The 12,145-nt window shown below is 42.0% G+C and overlaps 1 protein-coding gene across 1 annotated transcript; it reads right to left on the bottom strand.

The window, feature by feature from the left end:
• Positions 1-1,789: 1,789 nt before the first annotated feature.
• Positions 1,790-11,388, bottom strand: LOC100762276 (guanylate-binding protein 1-like). Its single transcript, XM_035450698.1, is given in 7 exon segments — positions 1,790-2,529; positions 2,747-2,849; positions 7,933-8,145; positions 8,970-9,247; positions 9,998-10,072; positions 10,075-10,143; positions 11,238-11,388. Coding segments are annotated over 7 exon segments (1,629 nt in total).
• Between the last annotated feature and the right edge of the window lie 757 nt (positions 11,389-12,145).

Here is a 12,145-nt window from a genome sequence, read left to right as displayed (position 1 = left end):
ATAGAGTTGAAAACCCTGATATTAACCCACACAACTACGAACAATTGATTTTTGATGAAGAAGCTAAATTTATGCGATGGAATAAAGAAAGAATCTTATCTTCAACAAATTGTGATGGCAAACTGGCTGCTGGTATGTATAAGACTGCAGATAGATCCATGTCTATTGCCATGCTCAAAACTTAAATCCACATGGAACAAAGACCTCATCATAAATCCAGCCACACTGAACCTATTAGAAGACAAAGTGGGAAATACCCTTGAATTAATTGGTACAGGAGACCACTTCCTGAACATTACACTGGTAGCATAGTCACTGAGGTCAACAATTGAAAATTGGGACCTCCTGAAACTGAGACGCTTCTGTAAGGCTAAGGACACAGTCAGTAAGACAACACTGCAGCCCAACGACTGGGAACGATATTAACCAACCCCACATCTGACAGAGGGCTGATCTCCAAAATATACAAAGAACTCAAGAAGGCAGTCTCCGAAACACCAAACAATCCAATTAAAAAGTGGGGTACAGAACTAAATAGACAATTCTCAATAGAGGAATCTAAAATGGCTGAAAAGCACATAAGAGTTCAACATCCTTAGTCATCAGGGAAATGCAAATCAAAACAACTCTGAAATACCATTTTACTCCTGTTAGAGAGGCCAAAATAAAAAAACACCAATGACAGTTTATGCTGGGGAGGATTCGGAGAAAGGGGAACATTCCTCGACTGCTGGTGGGAGTGCCAACTTGTACAGTCACTTTGGAAATCAGTATGGCTGTTTCTTAGTAAAATGGTAATCAGTCTACTGCAAGATCCTGAAATTCCACTCTTAGGCATATACCCAAAAGGTGCACATTCATACAACAAGGACATCTGTTCAATGATGTTCACATCAGCACTATTTGTAATAGCCAGAACCTGTAGTGTTCAGTACTTATCCCTAGCATAGGTGTGGACTTTGGGAGCCCAATCCACATAGATGGATACTCCCTTAGCCAAGACACATGGGGGTGAGCCTAGGCCCTATCCCAAAGGATATGATAGACTCTGATGACCCTCTATGGAAGGCCTTACACTCCCTGAGGAGCAGAAAGGATATTTGATAGGTAGGGTATTAGTTAGGGGAGTGGTAGGGGACAAGGGGAGGGATTTGGAACTGGGATTGACATGTAAATCAATCTTTTTTCTAATTTGAATACAAAAAAATTAAAAAGACAAAGAGCATAGCTACTATATTGTAAAATACATTTTGCTAAAGAAGCAAGTATGATACCTTTGCACATTACTAAGTTAATCAACAGATATGGGCATCAGAGTTTCAAGCAGTTATTTAGGAATAAACAGCACAAGGGAGCAGGCTTGGTCAGCCTTTAGGCTTTATGACATTTCAACATAAATAGAAATGAAGAGAACAGAAAGCTAGATAGATGGTGGAGCAGTAAAGAGTATGTTACAGACTGTAAATCAGTTTCAAGCATCCAAGTCAGGGGCTCACAAGCACCGATAACTGCAGATCAAGGGAATCTGAATCCCCCTTTGGGACTTTAAAGACACCACATGCACATGTGCAAATACACACACATACACACACACAGACACACACATACACACACACATACACACACACACATACACACACAGAGACACACACACACATACATACACACACACACATACACACACACAGACACACACACACAGACACACACACACACAGACACACACACACACACATACACACACACACACACACACACACACACATACACACACACACACACACACATTTTACAATATTTTAAATGAAGAGAACAACTTCAGTAATTTAAATACCAGGCGAAGGTGCTCATATTCATGATGTCTCTTCCTTTTTTCCTGAGTCAGCTGTTCCTCTTGACGCTTTTTCTGATGCTGCAAAAGTTCATTCTTCTCCTGCAATTCTCTCAGCTTGGCCTGTGCTTCATCTACCTTCTCAGTCAACTCTTTCCTGTGGTCCTCATCACTCTCTCCTTTCTGTTGCAGCAACTGTTCATTCCTTTGTTGCATTTCTTTCATTTGGGCCTGTGACTTCTCCATCACTTCAGTCAGCTGTTTCATGTGCCTCTCATGACTCTTCTCTTTATGTTGCAGCAACTGTTCAACCAACTGTTGCATTTTCTTATTCTGGGCCTGTGCCTTCTCCATCATCTCAGTCAACTGTTTCCTGTGCTCCTCATGAAACTTCTTTTTCTGTTGCATCAACTTTTTATTCTTCTCCTGCATTTTCTCATTCTGGGCCTGTGCCTTCTCCATCACCTCAGTGAACTGTTTCATGTGCTCCTCTTGATTCTTTATCTGTTGCTGCAACTGTTCATTCCTCTGTTGCATTTCTCTCATCTGGGCCTGTACCTTCTCCATCATCTCAGTCAACTGTTTCATGTGCTCCTCATGGCTCTTCTCTTTCTGTTTCAGCAACTGTTCAATCTTCTGTTGCATTTCCTCCTGCATTTTTGCTGTAGCCTGCGCAGCTTCAGCTTTCATACGCTCCACTGGGAAAGCAATGAAGAAGGAAAGTGTAAATGCACCATGTGGCACTCTGTTCCTCACCTGCTGCATTGTTACTGCTGACATCATTGTCCTATCCATGTCCAATACTAGCAGTGAGACACAGCTTTGTTCTTTTATATCATCTTTAGCTTCCCAGATTTAAAGTAATAAACATTCCAGAGCTTTCAAGTGTGTGTAGCCACTTAACTTGTGCCTCACCTTCACTCTCCTTTTCCTTCACTGTCAGCTCCTGGTCTATCTGTAGAATTGCGTCAGTCACATCATCCTTGGACTGCAAAAATTTCTGCAGAACTTCTTCAGCCTTCAAGTACAGAGAACATGAATTTAACAGCAGGAATGACTACAAACTTTTGTGCCTGTCTCCCTCCCCCGCTTTCATTTACTGATGTCTCTTGGTGCTATGATTTTCAGACACAGAAGTATATACATAGCACAGGGTGGACCCCACTGAGGAATCTTTTATTAGAGACCCATTTTGAACAAATATATGGTCCTTCTAGACTATGGGCTCTAACTTTGGAAAAATGGTGCTGTGCTGATAGGAGGGGTGATTTTGCTGTAGCTTTCATATTGAACAAAAGATCTGAGAGATGATTAAAAGAGGATAGTATTATTAGATCCTAGTTAGTAGAAGGAACACTGTTTGTTCACAGCTCATTCTGCCCTAAGATGTTTCCCACAATTTCTGGGGGCTTAGCTACAACCCAAAACACCCTTGACAGGTGTCTAGGATAAAATTAATCCACAGACATCCCCCCCTCCTGATTGGTTGGCCCCAGCACTAGCCACAGCAACAAACTATAGGACTCACTGATAGGCTAAAAGTGCGCCACCATGAAAGCACCCAATTATTTCTTCCCATATTACATTTTGATTGAGTGAATCTTGGGGGCTGTCTCTTTCTGGTTTTCTTCCTTTAAGTTGCTTGCTGTCCCTGTTTGAGGGCATTGTATGGATCCAAAACCTGTCCCCTCCCTGATATATCGGGTTTTCAAATGAATTTTTGAACTGCTCATACCCTGCCTTTGAGGTGGATTATTTTTGGATTCTCAGACCACAGCATGTGGTGCCTTGACCAGTATCTGATGATCCACCAGTTTCAGTCTCTGACTCAGTTGACTTTTCCTGGCCTGTGTGGTCTTGTGTGATCTGTGTGGTTTTGTGGCCTGTGGAATCTTTTTCTGGGTCCCAAGAGAAAAGAAACTGTATGCAATATTGTTCATGGATCAGATGGAGATGAGAGACATCTCATATCCTCCTTGGGCCTCTGGGCATTGGGAGTATCTGGGGCATCTAGTCTCTGGGACTCTGCTGAAGAGGTGGCTGGTCCACTTAGTTCTGAACAGGACCATATTCTACTGACACCCTGAACCCCTGGACTCCATCTGTGTCACTGTGGTTTCTTCATCACTGTCACATTGGACTATTGGTTTCTCTTTGTATACTCACTATTTGAATCCTCAGTTTCTGTGGGATCAAGGGACAAACTCCATCTTTGGGCCACCCTAATTCCACCCTTGATCATTACTTACAGCATTTCTAAGACGTCAAGATGAAGGTTCAGCAATCAGGAGATTCTGTCTTCTCTGGAAAGCTACACAGTCTCTGACAGCTCAAGTGGCTGACTTTTGGAGTCTACTGACCTCCCAAGGGCACCTTTACCCTCTCCATTTCTCTTGCAGTCCACACAAGAATTTTTGGCAGCCCAGGGCACCTGAACCAAATGTCTTATATAGTGTCCTGTGTGTTCTACTAGGAAGACCTCCCAAAATAGATCCAATCCCAACTGTGAAGTTGATTAGAGGGAATTTCTACTGTCTGCCCTGTTAAAACTCAGGCTCCCATCTTACCTCCATATGAAGAAGACTCCCTCCCTCTTCCTTATGAGTTGACTCAAGAAACAGAGAACTCAGAAGCTCCCAGGGTTCCCTCCTCCACCATTCTCAACCATGGCTGCTCAGGTTCCTTGTCCCACCCCACCTTCTCTCTACCCAAAAGCTGAGGTCAACCTGGCATCTGCCTCCAACACTGATTCCCTTTCCTCACCCCCCACCACACACACCCATTCTAGGATGCCTTACCAGTTCACATCTGGATGCCTGGAACCCATGCCCTGCCCCTCAGACAGGCCCCTCCCATACAGTGGATCAAACAAGGGGGAAACCAGATCCAGGAACCTTACTGAGTCTATACTCTCTTCAGTAAAACTGACATTTATAACTGGAAAGCCAGATTCTCACATTCTCTGAGAAGCCCCAGAGTTTTTTCTTGGCAACCATTTTGCATAGTCAACTGGCACAGCTGGGATGACCTTCAGCTGTTCCTGCTAATCTGCTTCACTGACTGAAAAGGGGAGAGAATTTGAAGGGAGGCTTGGAAACAGGACCTAGAGAAGATGGAAAGCATCCATTCTACCTACTGTCATTCCAGGTGCCTTCCCTTCTCTTTGCCCCAACTGGGACCTCTATTTTGGTGGAGGTAAAGAGTCCCTGAGGGTCTTTCTCCAGACTTTATTGGGTGGTCTTTGGGTGGCTGTGAAGCAACCCACAAATTTGTCTGAAGTCATTCAAGTAGTCCAGGAAACAAGGAGTCCCCACCTGCTTTTCTGGACCAATTGATAGAAGTGTATCTCACCTATTCCCTTATAGACTCAGAAGCAGAAGAAAACAGGAGGGCTATCAACATAGATTTGTGACTCAATCTGTGTCTCACACTATGTAAAAAGCTTCAGAAGTTCGAGGGATGTGAGGGAGACAAAAGTCTCAAAGTTGGTAGAAATAGCCACCAGAGTTTACAACAATCCCGAGGACCAGGAGGAGAGGAAGGCTTGGAAGACTGAAAAGTAATTTTGGCTGCATTAAATGAGGACCCCAGCCAAAAGACATGGCACTCTGGGGTAGGTGGCAAAAAAGCAGGTCCCATGAGATTGGAACCTGCTGGGGACAGACCCTGCTACAAAGAAATCAGTGTATGATTTGTAAGGTATTTGGACATCAGCAAACAGAGTGCCACAATTGGTCAGAGAAAAAAAGTTCCAAATAAATTTCTCAAACTTGAAGAAAACCCAGGAGGTCAGTGTTTTGTCTCCCTCCAGGAGGTGAGGAAAACTCTCAAAGTAGAGGGAAAGTTTGTAAAAGTACCAATAGATGCAAGGTCTCAATTATCCTTCCTAATGGAGCCAGGGGTTCACTAATCCTGCCCAACAGACTTTCATCCATAGTTCTATGGGTACCAAGACTTACCCATGAGCCACTGTAAGAGAGGTGAATCTAGGGAGAGGCACAGTGACTCATTCCTTCACAGTCACCCCAAATTCTCTTATTGCCTCCTGGAGTGAGATTTGCTGCCCAAACTGATCTTCAAAGATGATGCTATAAACATTAAATTCCCTCAAAATAAGGTTCCAAACTCTGGAATTTTTGTTGCTCTTTGCCTGGGGGAAGAATACCTCTTTAATCCCCAGGGAAAGGGAGCCTGGGAATGCCAAATGAACCCCCCACCCACCATTGAAGGAACTCCAATTAAAGTTCCCACTAATGTGGGCAGAGAATAGCCCACCTGGATTAGGACAGAACCTAGAGCCAAACATAATGCAACTGAAGCCAGAAGACTGCACCCAATATAGATTGTTGACTCTGTTATGGCAGGTATATGAGCTGCCACTCCCCACCCAAAACCTCATAGCTACAATCCAAGAGACCTTGACTGGGTCAGAAATCACCAGAAGGAGTGTTTGCAGACTCTCTAGAAGGGACCCCATTCTTTTATATTGACCACCCCCTCAGCAGTGAAAGTACATGAAATTAAATCTGGTGTATATCACTCCCACCTAAAGTCAGTTCCAGTCAGTGATCCAACAAGGACAAAAACAAACATGGACTATGTGACCCCACCCACAGGACCCACTATAGCTAAGATTCATTTCTACCTGACTTTCCTATTCTCCCTAATGGATCTGATAAAAGCTTACAACCCATATATGTCAGTCCTGATGTCATGGTTCCCTATCCCACACTAGGGATTGGACTACGATAGCAAATGTTACCACATATGGGTCTCTCATGTTCCATGTAGATCTCTGCAGACTGCTGGGTTTGAAGGTCCTACCCAAAAGATAGAGGAGGGGTCCCACAGATGTATTTAGAGGTATCAAGACTTGGCTGTGGGCATCCTGTTCTGTAGACTGGCTTGGCAACAAATTCATTCTATGCTTGCCCAGTGGGAAAACTAAATTATGGGGTTCTAGAGGATTATTACTGCTCCTCTTGAGATGTTAGACACATGGGCCATGGGTGAAGAAGTATGGAAGGGACAAAGACCTTATGAGAAGAGAGGGACTCGGATCTGGCCAGCAGGTGGAAAAGCTAAGCCTGGTCCAAATAAATGTTTATGTTTGTTTGTCCACTGCCTGGGAAACGAGAAAGACTTGGGACTCAGGATGAGCAACCACGTCCTCCCAGATTCTGGAATACTTTCAGCATTCAGAAGTTTCCCCCACAGGAGGAATGGATCCCAGAACCTATTGCCCCCAACTGAATACTGGACCCTGTTCAGGATGAGGGAGTGGTTTTCATCCCTATCGTCATATCTACTCAGGCTCCAGAATGTGAAGGAGAGTGACCTTGGCATCAGTCTGTAGCCAGCACAACACAGAGAGCTCTGCAGCCCTTCTCTCAGTATACTATGTATTCAACCTTTTAAACTCCTCCTCTCCAGATCCTACACAGAAATGTTGATTTTTGTCATGACCCCAGAATCCCCCTATTATATGGGGATAGGCTACAGTGCAGAAATTGGTTGTAGGGAGACATCGTGACCACGCCTCTTAAGGGCTGGATACATGTGTGTCCCTACAATTGGTGTCAAGAAATATTATGTCAGAAACTGCACACCTCCTTGATTTATCAGCTTTTAAAACAAACTCTTGGCCTGCTCAAACCCTGTGTTTGTCCTGGAATATTTTCAGATTCTCAGACCCTCTTAGTATAAGGCTGGATAAAAGTAACAGACAAAGAGACATGGGATGATATTACTGCACCCAGTTGTCTTTTAATGCCAATTCTAGGCCCAAACTGATGAAATATATGTTTGTTAAGGGACTGTTATTGGACTCTTTGCAACACAAATAATCTATCTGATACACAGGGTGACAGTCATACTGGTGGTTAATATGTTTGTTAACTGTGAACTCAATCGTCAAGGGAGTGCACTGTCTCTGAATATGCAGGGCATATGCAGTGGGACAACCTTCACCTATGTCATGTTGAAGAAGCATATGCCTGTAATGCAAACATTAAGACACTCTCATAGTGATGCTTGGGGTTCACTATGCAGTCTGAAGGAAAGTCAATGGCTTTCTAGAACATACATGTAACCATTGTTACCTGAACCCCCTTCCTGGGTTTTTCATAGTTCTTTTTCTTCAGCTTCTGTGTATTCAGAAAAACAGGGGGAAATACCCATGGTATGTAATTAATCCCCTGCTTCATGTTTTCTTCTAGTGGACTGAAAATATCCGGAAGCAGAGCTGAGTAGCGATCTGAGGATGCCAGTAGATTCTTCTTAAGGAATTCCTCTTGTGTTGTTTCTAGCTCGGTCTTTGATGTAGAAATGAAAAGAAAATAATTAAGAATGGAATGAAGCCTGAGTTTAGAATTTATGATGCATTTCTCTAAACAAACACAAAACAACAAATGAAAACTTATAAGCATTGACTGTGACAGCATCTTTCCTCTGATGCCAGCCTTTTACTGACACCATCATTGCCTCTTTGCAGTGAAGTTCAGATCAGAGATTTACTGATTTAGAAGTAAAATGATTTCAGGCTGAACAAAAGATGTCACATGAAATAAACATGGCTCAATGTCAACTTGCCTCTAATATTTCAAAGCATAAATAGCTTTGCTATTGGACTGAATGTTGAATCGGTCTACTGATACTGGGCATGCAACTTGATCAGACACACAAATTACTTCTCTGTACTTAACTCAATGAAGAGGGGAATGTTACTAACTTATTTTAAAAGAAGAGATATTTTAAAGCCTTGAGTCTCTGTTGATCCATTTTTGTCCCATTTAGTATGATTTTTTTTCTAGACCAATAAGCCTGTTAATTTTTGTACAATGCCAACTCAACACGGTAAACTGGGATACTTTTTTCCAAAGTTGACAGCTAAAGTTTCCAAAAATTCAAATTATATATATATTTATATATATATATGTATATATATATATATATGTACATATATATATATAAAGACCAATAATGGCAGTATATTATGCATCAATAGCAGATTTTTAAGAAGTAGTTATTACTACTTTGCAATCTAGTAACATATGCCTGCATCCAACACTTATTTCATTTTCTCATAGCACATTGCCTAACAAAATCTACATCTAGGTAAATTTGAGAGATAAATTACCACTAATTGTGTCATGAACACTTGATTAACGTCTTTAAAGGAATTATCCATGAATATCTTGATGGCTTTCTCACTGGCCCTGTGCAGTTCCATCAGCTCCTGGAGGGTCTCTGTGGGCAGCTGCAACTTCTGGCTCACCTACTGGTCATAGTGGGCAATGGCCTTCTGCACTGCAGCAGCATTCTCTGTCTGGGACAAAGCCAGGACAGCATTCTCTATGCAGGGCAGGCTCCCACTGCAGATGGTGGTCACATAGGTTACCACCGAACTCTTTAGTCCTACAAACAGATGGCAATGTCTGCTACTGATGGATGATGAATACACTAATCTGTTTAATTCTGGATATATCAATCACTGATGACTTAAAGCATCAGTGCTCTTAGCATCATTTGGAAAAATGACAGACAGAAGCACCTCAGCCTCTACCTCAGGTTTATGGGATTAGACCTTCATCTATGCAAAATACTCTCATGATGTGTGAGACCCCAAAGCCTTTGAATGCTGGATAGAGATTACATGAATAGTGTCAATGGAATGTTTGTGTCCAGTTCGATGCAAGCACCATGAGAACAGGATCCATACCTATGTCATGTTTGTCTGTGTCAGCAGGCCTCTCCATAGTAAGTATTTCATTTGAATTTAGTAATAAAACATGCACTCCTATTCAGAAATTCTCCATCAGGTTGATTAGAATAAATTGCCTCATCCAATAGAACTTTATGTATGTACTGATGTGAAAATGACTAGCTCTGTGTGAATTTTATTGCATTATACCTAAATTTTGACAGCCATACTTGTTTAGTTGCTGTCTGGTGAATTCAGTTTTCTAGAGTAATTTAAAAGGTTTTTTTTTTCTTTTACCCCCTTTCCTTCCTCCCACCAAGAAAACTGATGGACAAAATTTATTATAAAGGTTGGTACCATCTCCAGCTTAACATTACAGTAGTAATAGGTTTATGTTTCTTCAAAGCAGAAGTTGGCCATGACTATCTCATGGTAGTGAACAAAAGGACTTGGAAGGGACTCACGTTCTCCATTGACCTTGATGCCTCCTGAAAGGTATTTAACCTTGTGACAGCTGGAAACATAGGAACAGAACTCTGGATTTGTGCCAGGAAGTCAGAGTCCAGGTCTTGATCCTGCAATGATTCCATCTGACCAACCTTCTTTTGTGCTAGCCATCAAATGGAAAATAATATGAGATTTAGAGAAATTAACTTATACTGCAGCTTATATAACTAATCAAACATTCATTTACTCATTAGTTTAAAATCATAACAAACAGTGACCTATGGACTTCACGCTTCATTGTTTGATGCATGTATTCACAATTATTTCTAGATATTATAAAATATATTCATTCTATGCATCTGAATAGTTACACCCATGTTATGGCCAGAAATTCTAGAGATTCTAAAATGTATCCACTCTGTCTATTCTGGTAGTTATTCTCATGTGGAAAATAGTCTGTATCTACAGAATTAATCATATTGTCATTCCTACAAAAGAAGCAACATAACGTGTTTTTTGCAAAATTTGTAGAAATACGTGACAGAGTCTATTCCAGACAAATGGCTACACAAGAACAGTGCCTTGAAAACTAAGCTTTATTAACTCTGAATGAGCCATGAATAAAAACTGGGTTTGAGCTCACAGCACATGAGACTAAACCCACCTATGCACATACTGGATATTGTACAAAGCAACAGTGTTGTAAATAGCAAGAAATTGGGGAGCTGGTGTTTTCATCAATGACTTTGTGCCATTCCCCTTAAGTTTTCTATATACTCGTCATCTGGAAGAAAAATGAGAAATGCAAAGAGGAGGAAGAGAAACACTTGGAAGGATAGGCTAGGATCTGACCAGGTAGAACAGAGCTGTCAAAAAAAAATGTGATGAGTGAGAATGGTTTCTGGAAGGGGGTTCTGGCCTCCAGAAAACAGGAAATACTGCTTGAGGACCTGGAATTGGGGACAAGGTAATCAGACTTTGTCCTCATTTATGTGTGTCTGGGAATCTTCTAGAAAGCCCTTGCCTACTTTATAGGATTTGTTCCTTCAGGATAGAGTTAAGGAGTACATGGACATGAGGAATGAGCCAATCTTATGAGGAGATGAGTCAGTCAAGGAGGAAATTCACTTGACATCCAAGATTAGATGTGTGATGGTGACTGCCCTTCCTTCAACTTTCACTCTGGGATTCAGCTGTGAACTGAGGTTCCCAGGAAAGAGTCATAACTATGTCAATGTACCTACAAGGTTGACTGACTAATTAGAATTTGTGTGATTGTGGAAATCTGGGATGTTGCAATGTCTAGAGCCAGATTTCCTGGGTTATCTTTAGCTGCCTCGTTGGCCATTTCCTGTATCAGAAGGCCTGTAGCAAACTCCCCCATATGGCCATAATCTGCCAGTCCCATGTTGGCACCCATGTATTTTAAAAGTACCTTGATCTATGACTATTTCATTCGGTTGTTACAGAAAATTAAAAAATTTGCCAAGGTGGAACATGCTGGGTGTGGTAAACTGAGCTTGTGTTTTGGGACCACTGGTCACACATATTCAGCTATAGAATAGACCACATCTCTTACTCACTTTGTGTTCTCATAGCAAGGCAACATTTCCTCTCTTTGTCCTTCACCAAGGCTTTTTCCATGCCTCATTCTGATTCCCTCTTGAAAATAAGCCACAGGCAGCTCTTTCTCTAACAGATCTGCTCTGTCACTAACCATAGTCATTTAACTGTGTCCTTGTCAGCACAGACAAGGTTAACACAAAGGAAAAACATGCCAGTGCATATCCTGCCCTGTTTCAGTCACAGGCCTTCTTGGCCCTAACTTAAAATTAGCATAATGGTGGCATTTAGAGACTGGATTCCCTGATAATACCACCCAGGGTTCATTGGCTGCTGTACCCCACTTCTTCCCAGGAGCAGCTGTTTCTAGTCATGGTAGTTCTAAAAAGTGAAATTAACCCTCAAAACTCCATCTTATTCCTGCTCAGGCTTTGGCCACATGTTCCAGAGCAGAATTCCCCAGACCTAGCAAGGTTAAGTGTCTCTTCTTACCTGATCTTTGTGGTCAGTATGGGTGGAAGTGTTCTGCCTCTTTTGTTTTATATCCTCCTGCAATCTTGTGCTGCTCTCTGAATTTTCCCAAGTGAGCAAATGATGAAAAG

This window comes from Cricetulus griseus (assembly GCF_003668045.3).
Source record: "Cricetulus griseus strain 17A/GY chromosome 1 unlocalized genomic scaffold, alternate assembly CriGri-PICRH-1.0 chr1_0, whole genome shotgun sequence".
Taxonomy (NCBI): domain Eukaryota; kingdom Metazoa; phylum Chordata; class Mammalia; order Rodentia; family Cricetidae; genus Cricetulus; species Cricetulus griseus.
The sequence above is the reverse complement of the archived record's forward strand: the minus strand, read 5'-3'. Positions and strand labels throughout refer to the sequence as shown.